We start from the raw sequence: 19,154 nt of genomic DNA, 5'->3' as shown, positions 1-19,154 counted from the left end.
TTCCCTCCTATCTCCCTGACACAGAGGCAGCCACCTGTTTCCCCCCTTTTATTTTAGGTTTTGTGATTTACAATCTATTACTGATAGGGTTCCATGCATATTGCATATCACTTTAGTGTTTCCTTCCCTCTCCTGTATACCCCCTCCTAACTGGCATGCTTTCTGTTGAAGAAGAGTCTTTATGTTGTTTCTATTGCTTTGGGCATTTTGCATTCCCTTGCTATGTTTCTTTATACCCTGCAAAGGAGAGAGATCATTCTATGTTTGTCCCCTTCCCTCTGACTAACTTCACTCAGTATAATCCCTCCTGGATTATGGCATAACTCCATACTTACAGCCAGACAGTATTCCATTGTCTATACGTGCCACAGTTTCATTACCCGACAGTCATCTGTTCTTGGATACTTGGGTTGTTTCCAGATGCTGACTACTATGAATAGTGCTGCAATGAACACAGGAGAGCACGTGTCTTTTTTCTTATTGTGATTTTGGGCCTTTGAGGTATATTTCAAGGAGTAGAATTAATGGAATATGGAAGCCCAATTTGCAATTTTTCAGATGCTTTTCATATATTGGTGAGTAAACTACCACCACTAAATAAAGTGTGTGGCTGATATTATTTATCAGTCTCTATGTGGTTGCAAACATTTTTATATAAATATAAAAATATAATCTACACAGTCTATTACAAACAAACTGCATATATGAGAAAATGCTAGAAAATGAATCAGACTGTTATCTAGGATTAGTCTTTGTGAGTTGTCAGTGGGATGTGATGGAAAGTCAAGATAAGGACTTTAAGCCACTGTCTACCATGCTTCTTTCTCAACCTTCTTCCGACTGTGGCCCACTTTCAAACTTGTTTTCTCTGCAAAGTACTTGCCGTATCATTGGTCCTCTAGTCTTGGGCTGTGCCTCCACCACCACTTACATCTTTTATTTTCACTTGTGCCCACTTGGAATATTCTGCTGACTAATGAGGGACCATATGACTCCCAGCTGAGAAATTCTATTCTATATAACTCATGTTGGGCTGGAGCAATAGCACAGCGGTAGGGTGTTCGCTTTTCAGGAGGCTGACCCAGGTTCAATTCCTCCACCCGTCTCAGAGAGCTTGGCAAGCTACTTGTGGCACATTGGATATGCCAAAAACAGTAACAATAAGTCTCACAATGAGAGGCGTTACTGGTGTCCGCTTGAACAAACTGATGAGCAATGGGATGACAATGACAGTGACAGTGACTGTGTATAAAATAGAATACCTCCCCCCATCTCATGTGTATAAAATAGAATACCTCTCCCCATCTCTTCCCTCTCCTTCCCTCCCCTCTCCCCTCCTCCTCTTTCTCTCACCTTCTGTTTGTCACACAGAGTAAATATTTCGTTCACAATAATAAAACACAATTAAGAAAATCCAATATTCATCCAACTCTCCTTTTCCCTGTTTTTAAAATGATACATTTGTTATTGAATTTCCTGAGTTTTAATGCATAATATTCAGGAAAATGAAACATAAATTTAAGCCTCAAAGAGGAGCATTGAAATAAAAACACATCAAATTTCTGTTGCACAGCACGGATACTGCATGCAGACTGCAATGGTATCGTCAGGGTGATATTCACAATGCCCAAGAACTTCTAAAACACAGGCAGCAAAATAGGATGCCAGAAATTCCCAGTCTCTGGTCAATGGGAACTTCATGAGGGCTGCTGGGAAGGAACTTGGAAGTGACAGAGAGCATGACACTGGAGGGCTACCAACTGTGAGCTACTTCCCAATGTAGGCATCAGATTTTCAGTATTTCACAAAGAGGACGGCCACCTGGACAGGCATCCCCCAAGGAGCAGAGCTGCTCAGCAGAGTGCTCTCGGGACCTGCACTCCCCAGCAGATATCACTTGGAAATGGAGCTTTGTCCTTCTGCTCCTCAGATTGTTTCCTTTATTACTTGTTAAGTCCAGGTAAAAAGAATGACAGAGCTCAACTAGGATGGAACATTTTGAATTCGTAAGTAAATTCTGAGCATGAAAATGCAGCTGGTATTAGCCCTTGGCAATGTAATTTCAGGGTACTTTGAGATTAATTTAAGATGGGGAAGCAAAGGGGAGGGAGAGGAGAAACAGAGGGAGGGAAAGAGGGAGGGAGGGAGGGAGGGAGGGAGGGAAGAGGGAGGAAGAGAGGGAGGGAAGGAGAGAGGGAGGGAGGGAAGGAGGGAGGGAGGGAGGGAGGGAGGGAGGGAGGGAGGGAGGGAGGGAGGGAGGGAGGGAGGGAGGGAGATCCAGGGAACGACTAAAGGAGGGAGTCAATGGGAGGGGAGAAGAAAGTCAAGAGAAGAGCTCAAACAAGGACACAGCAGATCTGTCTCTCCCACCAGCTTCTCCACTTCGAAGGGATTTGCTATTCTACATGTAAATCTCAGTTGGGGCTGTGGGGAAAGTATGATATGCCCATATTTGCTGCTTCTCCTCGGGGACTCTCCCTGGCGGTCACTTACAGATCCTTCTTTAACCTGTGGCTACTTTCTGATGGCTCTGGGTTGACTCTGCTAGTCCAGTGGCTTGTAAGCCAGCCAGATTTGAAGATAATAAAGCAGTTAGAGGCCTGGAACTGAGCATTTGGGGCTGTCACCACAGCTGGGATTGGTCCTGATGGACAAGATCAATCGTTCAATCACTCGGTCAGCAGGTACACTCAGTGTGCCCACTGGGAAGCAGAAGCCAGGATCTGGAGGCAGCTGCCACAAGGACAGAGAATACCAGCCGCTCTCTCCAATAGCCACCAAGTACCGCAGAGTTTGGGATTTAGCACACGTTTCACTGTCACGGTCAACCCTCCCAGAAGTGCTCCAGCACAGAAACTGAGACTCTAAGGGCTGACTTCCAAATCTTCCAAGGTCATCAAGTATTTAAAGATAGCAAGATGTCAGCCCAGGTTCAGAGGACACCAAAATCTGCACTAACCTGCTCTTCACGTCTATGCTCTCCCTGGGTCTCTAAATGTGACCCCAAAGTGCTCTTTTTTCAAGAAGTCCCCAGGGTTCCTATCTGCCCACTGAGCATGATGGGGAAAATGGTTAGAGTCAAAGAACCTTGGGAGAGGAAAAGAAGAAGGGAGGGTTCAGCGCCCAGGCCTGGCTCACACAGGAGTGTTAGAACTGAAATGCCCAAGTAGACCCTGGATGCAATGGGGCCATTGGTGTGATACGCAGAGGGTGGGTACAGACTCTGGTCAGTACCGCTGCAGCACTGGGCAAAGGAAAAAAGTCAAATGTCCCCTCTCGGCAAGCTGGACACAAAGACAGGATAGAGTGAAACACACATTCTTTCTGCTTAGAAATAAATGACTGACTGTCCTCCAACACAGCCTAGGGAATGGCTGCTTGCCACAACGCAAATGCAAAAGAGGGAGGAATTTTATTCATCAGAAAGTACATGGAGAATCAGCAATAGCTACAAAACTTCTGTTATCTAAAGCCTCATCAGCAGGAGCATACGAGCTAAAAGGGAGGAGGCAAATGTCTGATTTTGCTCAGCCTGGCTACATCCACCCTGATGAAAAGCCATGGAGACTTGGGTGTGAATACTTGACAGTTGGGATCTCCATCAAAAGACCAGGGAGAAGGATGGCAAAGTGTCAGAAAAAATGACAGGTGAGATGAGACAAAAACCCTGGAACCATTTATTTAGGCTAATTCCAGAAGTTACAGGCCACCTTTCATTCTGTTGTCAAATATGCCAAGATCTGCTTTGGAGACAAAAGATCAGACTCGTGTGTGTGTGTGTGTGTGTGTGTGTGTGTATGTGTGTTTTCTGCATGTGCGCGCATGTGTATGCACACATGTATATGGACATGCAAGTTCAGAGAAAGAGATTTTTTAACCCAGTATAATGAGCACCTTTCAAATGGTGCTATCTGAAAGGAATCTGAGAGCTTGGCTTAGTAGTGAGAAAAGCATGAAGGGTGGTAATGTGGTAATCAAGGGATACAGGAGAAATATGGAGCAACATCGCTTCAGACGTTTTTAGACTTTCATTCCAGGGATTGGAAAGGGCTGAAGGGCATGTCTGCCATGTGAGACTCTGAGTTCAGTCCCAGGGACTGTCTAGACCCCCGAGTACCAAAGGCGGAACTTTGGTGGGTCCCAGCACTGCTAGGCCTGCACATTTCTAGGTCCATATCCACTTAGAGTGCTCCCGGGGGTTTCCTGAGCACTGCTTGGGAGAACCTACCCCAAAGAAGCAGAACAAAAATAAAATTTAATTCCGAGAACTTTCAAACACCCTCTCCCTTTCCTCTCATCACCACTGAAGAAGCAAAGGAGATAAACATTGATCACCAACAGAGAAGTTGCCCATATATTTACGCCGAAAGATGCAGCCAGTCTCTTTATCCACCCAGCTCTGATGATGCCTGTCCCCAGCACCCCCCAAAAGGCTCCCTGGAAGGGGACATGCACCCAGGAAGGAAGACTCACCTTTCTTCTCGAAGTCTCCCTTCTCTTCCCCTGGTCGGCCCAGGCTGTCCAGCGTGTGGGTCACCTGACTTCCAAAATCGTCCTCGCGAGAGACGTGGTTGGCCCGCCGAGGAGGCTCATCATCCTCTTCGTAGTCGTAGTCATCCAGGATGGGGGTCTCCCGGATGGGTACCCCAATGACGGAATTGTGGGCCTGCAGCCTGGAGGAGCGGAAGCTTTCTCGGGCCTGGGGACCCAGCAGTACGGATGGGATGTAGTGGATCTCGTGAGTGGCTTCCGTACTGGCACTCTTCTGGGGGATGCGGCGCCGCTTCTGCCAGCGCCGCTGGGCATACAGTGCCACGGTGAACACCAGCAGCAGGAGCAGCAGCGCGATGAGGCCGCCCTGGATCGGAAGGGAAGAAGGACAAGCACGTGGGGCAGTGCTCTTTCAGCCGAAGTGCCAGAAGGGATGTTCTGCCCACTGCACTTAGCCCGGATTCTAGATCCAAAAGCCTGTGGACTAGGGAGATGGCATGAATGCCATCCTACTGCTAGAACGTGCATGCAGAGACCCCGAGTTCAAATCCCAGCATCGCATGCCTCCGATTCCCAGCCCCACTTGGGTATAGCACTGGGAGGTCTCAGCCCCCTGGGTAGAACTGGCAGCACTACATCTGGCAAAAGTTAAAAAAAAAAAAAGTATTCATTTGTCCAGCCTGGTTACGTAGTTATTGCCAGGACTAGGCACTGAGTCCCTTAAGCATTGCTCGGGAAGCCCCTCCAACATAATAATATGACCTACAAGGAATAAACAGCTAAGGGTTTGAAATCACAAAAATTCTCAACACCAAACTGGGTGATACTGAGTAAATCTCTGGGTTTCTCTGAGCATTTCCCCTCACATGTGCCAGAATATATAAAGGCTGTGGCTGCACACAGATGACCCTCACATGGCAGAATCTACTCATGACTCTGCCTACAGCAGGCTGAATGACCCCATGACATGTGCTTCGCCTCTGTCCCTCTTGACGCCTTATCTCCAGGCTAGGTCCAGTGAGGGTACAGAGGAAAGTCTTTCTTCTCATCCATGCTGTGGCAAACACCCTAGAGTATTACTGAGTCAAATCCAATGTCTGCAGAGTCTCAGAAATGCTCATCTTTTTAGTCTTCCCAACCAGAGTTCTAGAATAAAGTAGGCACCTAGTATGTAGCCGTTAAATGAATGACTGAGTGGGGGAAATGCACAATTCTAGGGCTCCTTTAATCAGAAGTTTACGGCGAACTGAAGTTGATTTTTCTTTAATACATCCAACCGGTAAATATTTGATTGAGTCTGCATACCATACATTGAATTGAAATGGGCTCAAGTGTTTATGAACACATCTTCCATGATTCATGAGCTGTAGGAGAAACTCCGCACTGCAAGCTCTTTAAGGGTAGGGGTATTTACAAAACATGTCAATATTCCCCACACACCTGCTGAGAACTGGAGGTGGAAGGCTTGTATTCTCCTTGCCTCTATTTATTCACTTTATACCAGAAAGCCATCCGGGAAACAGAGGACACACTGGTTAACTTGCTTTCATATCAATGTAGAGATGTGTGTGTGTATATATCACTGTCACTGTCATCCCATGGTTCATTGATTTGCTCGAGCGGGCACCAGTAACGTCTCCATTGTGAGACTTGTTGTTACTGTTTTTTGGCATATCAAATATGCACGGGTAGCTTGCCAGGCTCTGCCATGTGGGCGGGTGGGATACTCTCTGTAGCTTGCCAAGCTCTCCGAGAGGGGCAGAGGAATTGAACCTGGGTTGGCTGCGTGCAAGGCAAATGCCTTACCCACTGTGCTATTTCTCCAGCCCTATATATGTATATAAATATGTGCATTTGTACATGACATATAATCATATGATCCCTTAACAAGACAGATACATTCTGATAAATTATTTTGAGACAATTTTATCATATTGTGAATGTCATAGTGTAATTGCATAAACCTATCTCATCTCAACTATGCACACTCAGGCTGTAGGGAATAGTCTATAGGATCTACTATCATGTATGCAGTTTTGTTGACCAAAAGGATGAAGCACTGTATTGGGAGATTCAAAGCCACTTAATTCAGTCCCTGCTATGTAATCCCTTGAGCTGGGACAGATCACCACTGTATGGGGAGCTGGGAACAAAGCAATCAAGAGATTCAGCCCCTTGGATGAATAGTAGGGCAAGCTTTGAGCCTCATTATGGTGGGTTTATTTTGTTCATTTCTGGTTTTTAGCTCTAAAGTCTATACTCATTCAAACACACCCCTGGGCGGATTGCTCTTTCCTTGATAGATTTCTGAACACTGCCTGTATAAGGAGCAATGATGATACATGTTAGCTCTGAAGATCTCTGCTGGTGTCTGGGGGTAGGGGGTGAGGGCAGAGATGGGGAAGGGGTCAGCTGTTCAGATGCCTGTATAAGCCAAGTTTATTATTCAGGAAAAAGACTCAGCTCTCTGCTGAGTGTATTGCTACTGAAAAACAATCACATTCCCTTTGCAAGGTCCTCAGCTGCCTAAGCTAAATCCATCACCTCCACAGGGGAGGGAAGCGGGAGGTAAGAGTACTAAGCATTGATAGCCAGGTATTGCAGGTATGACTGATCACCCTGCCTTGGACCTGGCAGTGAGTTACTGCAGCATCCCAGGGAGGTTTCTGCAGCTGTCAGACTGGAAGAATAAATATGCAAACCCAAGAAAGCCATACCTCTGTGTGTGCATGCATGCAAGTGTGCAGTCGGGCAATACACATCAGATATGTGTGTGCAGTTTCTCTCCTCCAGGACTCTAAAAAGCAACACCAGGCCCTACTTCTCCCCACGAAGTTATCACTCAGCTGAAAAACATGAGTGACATGGGCTATGATGTGGGCATTTTTTTTTTGCATTTAACAGAAGAAAAGGACATGGAGGAAGTGAGAAGGACTTAAAAGAATCAGGAGGATTGAGTAAAGAGAGAAAGAAGGCAGGTAGGGAACTAGCACACAGTGAAAACATTAGCAGGTCCTCTCCTTCCTACGAAATTAATGTGACTTTGGTTCCTCTCCATCACAGCTCAACACAATAGAGATTGTCACGGGCATGCTGTGAATGAAATGAAGGGCAGGTGATTCAAAGAGGTGAGCTACCTTGCCTTGAAATCCTGCAGGGATTGATCTCAGGTCCTTCAGACAAAGAAGGTCAGGCACTGGCAAAGCTCTGTCCTGAACACAGCTCTTCACTCCATAGCTTCAGGTTTTGAGAGCCAATGGTGCCGGCAGACCCAAGGATACGTAGGCCCCAGAAGATGGCCAGAAGGGATGAAGAGGCAGGAATCCATAAAGGGAAGAGGAAATCTTTCTCAACTGCAGGGTTCCAAGGACAATTCCTGAGGCTGCCTTTTCAGAGAAAATTCTTAATTTGGGTTCACAGACACCCATGAGTAACTCTCCTTACACTCTGTCTTCTGCCTTTATTTTTCAGTGGCACACTCGCTCAGCCCACCCTGCTAAGGGGTGCTTAGGGCCGTGTGCTGACTCTCACCCTGGATAGACCAGGAATTATCACCTTATGCACCTAAATGATGATCCCTTCTGGTCCCCAATTTATTCCAACAACCCACAGAGAACACCTATGCCGTCCTGGATTTTTCATAGGTCTCTACCTTGAGCTGCAGGAAGGCAGGCAGGCAGGTGCCCACCCTCCAGAGTCCTCTCGTAGTAGCAGTGAAGAAGTCTGACCAGGTGTGACTTGGTTTTATTCCAAGTTTTACAAAGAGACTGAATGAGCATAATGAGGTCTCATTACCTTTCCGAATCTTGGTTTGGCTCAGTTGGTGAAATCAGGGCTGGGTCCCTGGAAGGTTGAGTAAGATGCCTGGGGTTCATGGTCAATGTTTTCAGAACAGTGGGGGCGGCAGCTGACAGCTCTGTGTGTAGATGTAATGTTGAATAAACAGGCTAGAGAATGAAGGCTAAAATGACCTGGATTTGTACTCTAGGATGTTAGTTCAGCACCACTGTCTTGCAACCCAAACCCCTCATAATATAGACCCTTCTGTGTGCTGCCATTTGCCTTCACAACCAGACCAGTTAACTAGCAGTGTCTGTGTGGAGAAGAAACCGAGGCATGGGGACTAGAGGTTATTCACATGAGGCTGTGCAGGAGACCGGACTTCAAGCTAATTTTATCTGGGCTTCACTGTTCTGCTTGGGGTGGCAAGAAACAAGAGAATCAAAGGCATCTTTAATCTCCCCAACCCTCCAAGACTCTTCCAATGATAGAAACTTCGGGAAGATGCTGCTGAGAAACACCACCCCCTCCTTTTCCTCTTTCACCAGGGTTGAGCTTAGCAGTACCTATGGCTTCATGATCTGTGGATTCACCCAACGTGCTCCTAGGCCAAGAGCCCTGGACCAGAATCTCTTTGTTCAGCTCCCACCAGCCTGCAACAAGGTGGGTTCTGCTATAGACTTGGGACTGAAATTACATTATAAAAATTTAACAGAGGGAGGCTTTCCTCCTAGACAAGACCCCAAGTGGCCGCACACAAATGGCTCCTCCGTTCCTGAGTGACCATGATCCCGAAGGCCCACTAACTGCTTTCAGCACCCAGAGGCTTCTTGCAGAAATGCCTCTAGACTGTGAACTAAGCCCCATGCCAACCCCCCTCCCCGGAGGGGAAAGGATTTTCTCTCTCGGCCTCTCCTTTTGGTGGCGGCGTGGCGACTGCCATCTTTTAGAACCCACTAAACAGAGGTACGAGCTTGCAGTGATGCAACTTCTAGCAGAAATTTCTCTGGACTTAATTACTAAGTACCAGAAATCTAAAACCACATGGCCGCGCAACCTCATAAGCGCTTCATTCTCAGCAATGGAAAACATATTATCAAATAATGCCCTTTCGGCTGGTCTGATTGTTGGGGGAAAATTCCAAATAATAATAGTGAGTTTTCTGTTGAAATATTGAATTTAATCAAAGTAAAGAGAGATTAAAGTGAAAATCATCAGTCACACAGGCGGGGGGTGGGGTGGGTGGAATGGAAGGTATACTGGGGTTCTTGGTGATGGAACATGTGCACTGGTGAAGGGATGGGTGTTTGATCATTGTATGACTGAGACTTAAACCTGAAAGCTTTATAACTTTTCTCATGGTGATTCAATTAAGAAATAAAGAAAAAAAATTTAACAGAGGGAGAATTCTTTGAAGAGCTCACAGTCATTGATTTTTCTAAAAGGGACAAACCTAGGTTGAATTTGAAAAGGTGCAAGTGGCCTCCTCTGACACAAATTGGCATCTCTGGTTGTGCTCTAAGCCCCAGACCAACCAACACGACCTTTTTAGTCCCTATAAAAGTAGTGGGGTCTGGAATTTGGGAGAGACTCTTAACATACAGGAGACAGATACTGAATCCATATGTTTAGGTCTCCTAATAGATCGTAAGCTGGTGCCCTATTCCTTGTACGGTCTTCCATGGACCCTGAGTCATCTTCAAAGTAGATTTGGCAGAAGGCTGGAGAGATATTAGAGCAGGTGGGATGTTTGCCTTGCACACAGACATTTCAGTTTGATCCTCAATATCCCACACAGTCCCTGAGCCCCACCAGAAGTGATCCCTGAGCACAGAGCCAAGAGTAAGTCCCGAGTACTGCTGAGGGTGGCACTAAAACAAACAATAAAATAAAATAGACTTGACAGTACTTGACATAGAATGACAAGTTAAACCAAATTTGGAATTCAGGGGCCATGGATGTAGCTCAACAACAGAATGTATGACTTGCGTGTGTGGCATCCAGGTACAAAAAATATCTGGGGTTTGGAAATATTTAAAAGGCTCATGTGCTATCATAAAGCTCTTGGGCATTTCAATCTTGGGCATCTACCCCCCCAGACATAAAAACATTCATTCAAAAGGACATTTTCACATCATTATTTATTGCTGCACTTAGTAAAGCAGTTAAGATACAGAATCAACCGAGGTGACCAATCACAGATGAATGGATTATAGAGATGTGGTATATATACACAATGGAATACTATGTAGCTTGGAGCAACAATGAAATCATGCAATACGCTGCAACCTAGACGGAAATGGAAGGGACTGTGTTGAGTGAAATAAGCCAGAAGGAGAAAGACAAAAACAGGATGATATCACTTATCTGCAGTATGTAAAATAATCAGATGAGGAAATGTAATGTGAAAAGGGAATGCCTACATAACACTTGACTCCAGAGTTTAAGGAGGAGAAGGACAGAGAGAGAATGAAATCAAGTGGGGAAGGAAGAATACATAAAAGGGAATGGGGATTGGGGCTTCATTTACACTGATGATATGGGTGAACAGCAAGGCCATAATCCAAAACACAGACTCAACGCCATGGAAAACATGAGATCTAAGCTGCAAGCACCAGAACTTTGTAATGTGCCTGTCAAGTTGCCAGGTGTGAGTGTCTGTTTGTGTGTAGTAGGGGGGATGGAGATTGAGTGTGGTGACATTGGTGGAGGGAAGTTAACACTGGTGGTGAGATTGGTATTGAAATATTATATGCCCAAAACTCATTATCAATTAAAAATTAAAAGAAAAGCTCGAGAATGGAGCGATAGTACAGCTGGTAGGGCATTTGCCTTGCATGTGGCCAAGCCAGGTTCAATTCCCAACATCCCATATGGTCCCCAGAGCACTGCCGGGAGTAATTCCTGAGTGAAAAACCAGGAGTAATTGTGAAAAACTGAGGTATGACTCAAAAAAAAAAAAGCTCATGTTATTGCTCTTTCTTGAACAAAGAAAACATCTCATTGAATCAGAGTTTTCTCACCCATGAAAATGGACCCTAAGTCTACAGGATAGAGGTTGGGATATTAGCTCACAAATGTGGATGGCTGCACTCAGGGTTCAGGATATGGCAAGCCTGGGATACACAATCATCCAAGATACCCCCAATCAAATCACAACACCCACAAAGTGAAGGCCACTGACCCAGACACAGACGCTCCAGAGAAACATGACCTACTCTGCTCAGGTAACATTCTGCCCAAAGGAAGCAGAAGAGTAAGTTAGAGATAAAAATTATGTCCTACATCCTCCCATGGCAACTGGGCTGCAGCACCTCACTGTGAGCACAGAGTTACACCCAGAATGTCCCCCCCCCCCTTTTCAATAGAATCACAATGAGATATACAGTTAGAAAATTGTTCATGATTGAGTTTCAGTCATACAATGTGGAAATACCCATCCCTGCACCAGTGCACATTTTCCACCTCTAATGTCCCCACTTTCTCTCCTACTTGCCCCCCCTTTTGACCCCTTCCCACAGTTGGCCACTCACCACTCAGGCACTTTTCTTCTCTCTCTCTCTCTCTCTCTCTCTCTCTCTCTCTCTCTCTCTCTCTCTCTCTCTCTCTCTCTCTCTTTTTCTCTTCCCCCCCACCTCCACCTCCTACCCACCTCCTCTCCCTCCCCCCAATCCCCCTCTCCCTCCCCCTCTCCCTCTCATTTTCCTTTTAGGCACTATGGTTTGCAATACTGTTAGTGAAAAGGTATGCATATCACTTTACTTCCTTTCAGCACTCCATTTTTGTCCAGAATGATCACTCATTTCTGACTACCATTATCCTGGTGGTCCCTGCTCTGTCCTAACCACACTCTCCCTTCTTCCTGGTGGCAAGCTTCCTATCATGGAACAGGCTTCGTGGCGCTCATTTCTACTGTATTTGGGTATTATTCACAACCTATGGTTTGTTTGTTTTAATAACCCGCAAATGGTACACCTCCAAATCTTGATGGACTTCCTTCACCTCAGGGAGCAAACACACAGGCCGGACCTGTCAGTGAAGGTGGGTGAACACGGCCAGAGTGGACAGATATGGAGTCTCCTTGTCAAAAGTAGCACAAGCTCTGGCAGGAAAGAAAAAAAAAACTTCAAGGCAGGCTGAAAGCCCAGTCTCGGATAAGAAGGCAATGGAGAAGGGGAACGTTCACTATTTGAAAGCAAGTGTAGAGGAGGCCAAGGCTCAAGGGGTTGCAAGCTGAGGCCCTGTTGGCCTCTGGGATGACCCAATGCCAAATCCGATTTGAACTGTGCTCACTCTAGGGTAGCCTAAGACAAACAAGGTTGGAGAAGTGGAAGCAGGTTCCAGAAATAAAAATGCCAGTCTGTTAGGGAGGGGATTCGTTTCTGTGAGATTGCAAGCCGCACAGTAAAATGAATAGCTGAGTGATTCATTTCACTTTCTTCTTATGGGTCTGATGATTACAGGAGCTGTCAGGCAGGAAACAGGAAAAGATGAGAGAAAGAATATATGTCCCCATCCCTTCTGGAATATTCTCTACTAGAAGTCTCGCTGGAGCAAAATCATTCTGTCCTTCTGGATCCAGGACTGACAGTGAATCCCAGAGAGCCTGGTAGATGCATATAGGGGTGAGAATAAGAAATATCAAGGATAGAGTTACCAGATGGGGAAAATGGTAGTTGGGGTCTAGATACTGGGGGAGACATGCTGGTTGTGGTATTTTACTTCCCTGGGATGTAAAAGACTACGAAATGGGCAAATTATTTCCAATGTGAAGGGTTATGCCAACGATTAAAAAGATCATAAAAGATCTAGATAAATATGCTAGTACCACAGTCCAACAAATTAACTGCCTCTTTCTAAGCCCCTCTACCTTGTGCCAATACCTTCCACACTCTTTTCTACTTTTCAATATTCCTCCCTACTTACTTCAAAAGCAGAATTTCCTGTCCCCACGCCAGGCTGTCTTCACTGGGGCCCCCTTGGAGGGGGATGGGTTGAGTTTCCCCTCCCCACCCCAAGCAGAGCCCCAGCAGCTGAAGATCTCCGGAACTGAGCCACAGCCATGATCAAGGGCACTCTCCACATGCTCGAATGAGCCTCACACATGAAGGAACCAGCAGATGAACCCAGGCATGCGAGACCCATGGCTGAGATCTCTAAGCCTGTTTGGATCGGGACTGGGCCTCCTCTACCCAGATCTCCAGTTTTCCAGTAGCTGGGAAGTCACACCCACAGACTCCCCCCCTCCCCCCCCACACACACCATGTAATCTCATCAATGGCCAAGATCCAGAGACTATAAAACAAAGATCCCAAAAAGGAGCAATGCAGAATTTCGCATGGCAGAGACTGGCAAGCTACCCATGGAATATGCAATATTCCAAAAACAGTAACAATAATGGGCCTAATTCCCCTGACCCTGAAAGCAACAGGGACTAATGGAGACATTACTGGTGCCTGCTCGAGCAAATCGATGAGCAATGGGAAGGCAGTGATACAGTGATATTTACTTCAAATCCTTTCTTGGCTCACCTGGGCCTGCAGTCTAATATAAAGATCCCTCACCTGGCACCCAAGACCTTTTATCTTCATGATGAGGCACCAGATTTCTCCTTAGTCCTCAGCTCTCTACAAGTCCTCATTTCTACTTCATACTGGAGCCATAAGAAGAGGGTGGCAGTTGGCCAAAGTGTGATGCTCAGAAGCATTTGCTCCTGCAACTCAGAACACAGAGAGAGTCCCTTGCTCTCATCTCACACCGAGACCATCTGAATAACTTGACCTCCCAAAAATATCCACTCAGAAGTTCATAACGTGACGGTATTTGGAAATAGCTTTGCCATTGTTATTGGCTTTGATGATGTCCTGCTGAATTGGGAGTCCCTAGATCCATGAGCAGTCTCCTTAGAAGAGAAAACACACTTGCACAAAGACATGTGCACGCAGACATGCACACACACACACACACACAGATGGAGACAAAGACTTTGAAGACAAGGCCAGCAAAACCCTCCACAACGTTGAAGCTAACAGTATCTTCAAAGATGACACACCACCGGCCAAGCAAGTGAAAACAGTGATAAACAAATGGGACTACCTTAAACTAAGAAGCTTCTGCACCTCAAAAGAAACCGGGACCAAAATACAAGACAGTCTACAGAACAGGAAAGGATATTCACCCAGTACCCATCAGATAAGGGGTTGATATCAAGGATATACAAGGCACTGGTTGAACTCCACAAGAAGAAAACATCCAATCCCATCAAAAAATGAGGTGATGAAATGAAGAGAAACTTTCTCAAAGAAGAAATCCGAATGGCTAAGAGGCACATGAGAAAATGCTCTACATCACTAATCATAAGGGAGATGCAGATCAAAACAACAATGAGATATCATCTCACACCACAGAGACTGGCCCACATCCAAAAGAACAAAAGCAGTTGGTGTTGGTGCAGATGTGGGGAGAAAGGGGCTCTCCTTCACTGCTGGTGGGAATGGCGACTGGTTCAGTCCTTTTGGAAAACAATATGGGGCGAGGGGGGGAGTAGGCCACACCCATCGGGGCTCAGGCTCAATACTCAGGGATCACTCCTAGCGGCTGGGGGCCTGGGGTGGGGGAAGGGAACTCAATGGGATGCAGGAGATCCAACCCAGTTTGGCCGTGTGCAACACAAATGCCTTCCCCACTGTCTCACCACTCTGGCATGTCTGTTGTAAAGTGTTCTGGGCCCTGGATAGTTCCTGGGGGTTTTGGAGACAAAGGACATACCGGTCCATGAGAGCACACATGTCATTTAAAAAAAAAAAACAACTAAGTATAACTTTCAACTCCCCAAACACCTTACCTAGAGTCATCTTTTGATATCTGCAGGGTAATGGATTTAGGACGCCCTCCCCGTGTTGATACCCAAATTCATGTGTGCTCAGGCCTCATAGACTCAGCTCTCAGTAATGGTGGGTTTTGCATCCAAGAATTTAACCAATGAACATCCACAGTTTTTTAAATTTGTGAATGTGGAAACTACTTAGACATTCCTGTGGCTTAACCTGAGTTGTGTCATACTGTCAACTGTCTTAACGCCAACTGTCTTGATTTGTTCATCATTATTACTGACCTTCTCTATAGGAGATCACTTCCTCCAGGAACTTTCTTATCACCCGATCTAGCCAAGATCTTTATCAATACTCTCATCATCCCTGTTGTGACCATCAGGCTATACATCTACAATCTGGCATCTAGCTGATCATGACCCCTTGGGCTGCCTTTTAATCCTACCATCCGCACAGCCTGAGATACAATGCTTGTCCTAGAAAGGTGCACAGTAAACATCCAGAAGCCAACAGTGTTGGCCAGACTTGCTAAAGGCATGTGAATATGAATCCGACAGCTTCTGCATCAGCTCTGACCCCACCTTGCCAGGGCATCTCTCTCATGGACCTGCTTTGCTGCTGGAGCAACTGCCTCCAGCGGGTTTGCTTACACACACAACATCAAAGACTGAAAAATAGAGATGAAAAATAAAAAGCACCTCCAATCACCAAGAGAACCCGGTGAGAAGTCAAACGTAGAACTCCATTCAATCTGGCCGCATTTTCATCTATTTTTCATGAGAAAATATCCAGACACAGGAGAAGGAGCCAGAGAAAGGGAAGAAAAGGATAATGTGAGAAATGCGTTCTTTGACAATGTGTCATTTGGAAACTGATTATTTCTGTCTCCAGCCTTTTTAATATTCCCTCACAACGGCCAAGCTGCAAGGGGATTTGGTATTCTAAGACTGGATTTATAATACTCTGTTCAGCAGTGATAAGAACATGGGCCTTTAATCCTCAGAGCTGTGAACATGCATATTCTCCCAAGTAATGTCCCTCTCTTCTCGTCACTGCTGTCTAGTCCCAATAGCCAGTCCCAGGTCGGATGAGGACTAATGATTCACTGGGTGTTTCTTTGGTCATCTTCCAAATTGCAGAGCTGGGATTGAGGGGTTCTGGGATGCTGGGCTTTCTGGACTTCAGTCTCTGATTCAAGTGGAGCAATGATTAGAAAGAACCTGATGCCTTGTTGAAGAGGAAACTGAGGTTCTAGCAGGAAAGTGGCCCGACCAAGATTGCAAAGCATCCTAATGTTGTTTTGGAATCAGGAAGTACCTTGCAAGACTGTTGAGAAATTAACTGAGTCCTGAGGATGTGATCTGAACATGTGAGATGTTCCCACAAACAACCCTTTTGATGCGGCCCCAGGTAGCCCTACATAACATTCCCCGTGGCTCACAGTGCAATCACTGGCTTACAATGCAATTACTTTACTTTACCCTGGCTGGGAAATATCCATTCACTCACATTCTTAAAGGTCTGAACCAAAACTATCGAAAAGGACAGTAAGAATGATACCAGGGTTTGAATAGATTTATCGATTCTCCCTTTCCAACAAATTTATTAATATAGTTTAAGTAACTTGGTGACAAGAGTATAAACATTCGCGGTACTGATATTCAAAGTTACTGCACCCCACTATCTCCGAAGTGCCAAAGGCCTCCACCACTGTCCGTACATCATCTCTTCATTTTCCCCAACTCTTCCCCTTCTTTTTGGTTGTAAGTTTTGTAAAACAAGGTCATGGGTTTGTCAATGTTTAGTAGTCAGTTCCCCTTTTTTCTCCACACTTGCATAAGATCATCTGGTATTTGTCCTTTCTTGTGTATTTTGTTTAATATGAAACTCACTCAATGGGAGAGCCTGGCAAGCTACCTGTGGTGTATTCACATGCCAAAACCGGTCACAATGATGGGTCTCATTCCTCTGACCCTGAAAGAGCCTCCAATGTGGCACCGTTGGGAAGGATGAGTAGAGAGAGGCTTCTAAAATCTCAGGACTAGGACAAATGGAAACATTACTGAGACTGCTCGAGAAAATCGATGATCAACAGGTTGATGATGATTATGATGATATCCTGGTAGACAATTATATCAACCAGGCTTCTATATAGTCTCCAAGCACATGCTTCTGAGAACAAGCAGACAAAATCCAAAAAAAAATGCCTCTTTGATGGTACAAACAATACTGGGTGGGTGGAATGTGAGGTGGAATGGTTAGAGAGAATATTTGGTGGCAAGATGGGGCTGGAAATCAGATGGTGGGTACAGTAAATCCTACAAACAACAGAGGGGTTAAGTCCTGGACTTCTTTTATATCATAAAGTAATAATAAATCTCTCTTTTTGTTTTTGAGAGGGGTAGGGGCAGCCAGTGTATGACCTCACCTGGATGTGCTCAGGGATATCTCCTATTTCTGCACTCAGGAAACACTTCTGGCAAGCTCAGCGGACCATATGGGGCACCAGGGATCAAACCTGAATTGGTTGTACACAAGGCAAGTGCCATACCTGTTGTAATATGGCTTCGACCCTAAATCCATTGTTTTTCAAGGAAGAAGAAAAAATGTTTTAAGTAGGCAAGAAGCCTCCTACACATTGCAATCAATTTTAAGCATACTTCTGAGAACCTCTGCCCAAGTTATACAGTCCACTCGCCTTCTCCAGAGCAGGCATAGGGCTATGTATTAAACTACACTAGAATGCACTGCTTCCATTACATACCCTGAAATGTTGCCCAAGCCCTTCACTCTCCCTGGAATGATGCCCTCAGATTTCTGTCACCTTCACATGTACATGTTCAACTCCCAGTTCAAACTTCATGGCTAAGGTCAATGCAATCTTCCTGGTGAACTCTGATGGGAGTTTCTTCTCCAAGCTGAGCCAGAAGGAATTTTGTCAACTCTGTATTTTATCACAGTGCTTAACTGAACCCTGTAACTTGAATATATCATACCTATATTGAAGTTGGAGCCTCAAGCATGGGGGAGCTGGCAGAAGAACCCAGGTGTGCGGGACCCAGGGCTGAGATCTCCAAGGCTGCTCGGATTGAGACTGGGTCTCTTCCACCCAGATCCCCCATTTTCCAGTAGCTAGGCAGTCACACCCAGAGACTGCCCCCATTGCCGTGTAATCCCATCAATGACCAACATCTAGAGACTATAAAACCAAGCTCCCGCGATGCAGCCCAGTGACATCTAATAGCCTAGTTCTCCCCTCTTGGAGAACCTGACAAGCTATCGAGAGTCTATTGCCTGCTCAGGAGAACCTCACAAGCTCCCCGTGTTATATGCATATCCCAAATACAGTAACAGATACATACATACATACCTCTCGGAGAGCCTAACAAGTTACCGAGAGTATCCTGCCTGCAGAGCAGAGCCTTGCAAGCTACCCGTGGAGTATTCGATATACCAAATACAGTAACAATAGGTTTCATTCCACTGACCCTGAAAGAGCCTCCAATCGTTGGGAAAGACAAGTAAGGAGAGGCTGCAAAAATCTCAGGGCTGAATGTAATAGATGGTACTGGTGCCCACTAGAGTAAATCGACAAACAATGGAATGAAAGTGATACCATGATATTGAAGTTATTGATGTCCAATATTATTGATCTATGAATAACACACATTAGAAACATGAAAGTCTACTTAGATACATGTTTTCTCATAAACCAATGCCATAAACCTCTAGCACCAATAGGTTCAGTGGAGTGCTGTGCACATATGTACTCTATCTTATGATTTTCTTAATAAGTTAATAAGTTTTCTTAATAAGTTTTAGCATAGTATTTTTATAAATAAAGCATAATTCATAAAGGTCACTGTCATTGTCACTGTCATCCCATTGCTCATCGATTTGCTTGAGTGGGTACCAGTAACGTCTCTATTGTGAGACTTGTTACTGTTTTTGGCATATCAAATACACCACGGGTAGCTTGCCAGGCTCTGCCGTGATAATTCATAATTACTTAAAAATATTATTTAGCACACTTTGTTTCTTTGGGTTTTGAAC

The 19,154-nt window shown here is 45.4% G+C and overlaps 1 protein-coding gene across 4 annotated transcripts in view; it reads right to left on the bottom strand.

Annotated features, from left to right (window-relative positions):
• ASTN2 (astrotactin 2) overlaps nucleotides 1-19,154 on the bottom strand; it is a 1,092,638-nt gene that overhangs the window by 845,567 nt on the left and 227,917 nt on the right. For all 4 annotated transcript variants that reach the window (XM_055128058.1, XM_055128127.1, XM_055128183.1 and 1 more), the window contains exon 3: nucleotides 4,474-4,858. In XM_055128058.1, the coding sequence (XP_054984033.1) occupies nucleotides 4,474-4,858 (385 nt within the window). The remainder of the gene's footprint in view (nucleotides 1-4,473; nucleotides 4,859-19,154) is intronic.

Source organism: Sorex araneus, chromosome 1, assembly GCF_027595985.1.
Source record: "Sorex araneus isolate mSorAra2 chromosome 1, mSorAra2.pri, whole genome shotgun sequence".
NCBI lineage: Eukaryota > Metazoa > Chordata > Mammalia > Eulipotyphla > Soricidae > Sorex > Sorex araneus.
This window is presented reverse-complemented; position numbering and strand designations above follow the sequence as displayed.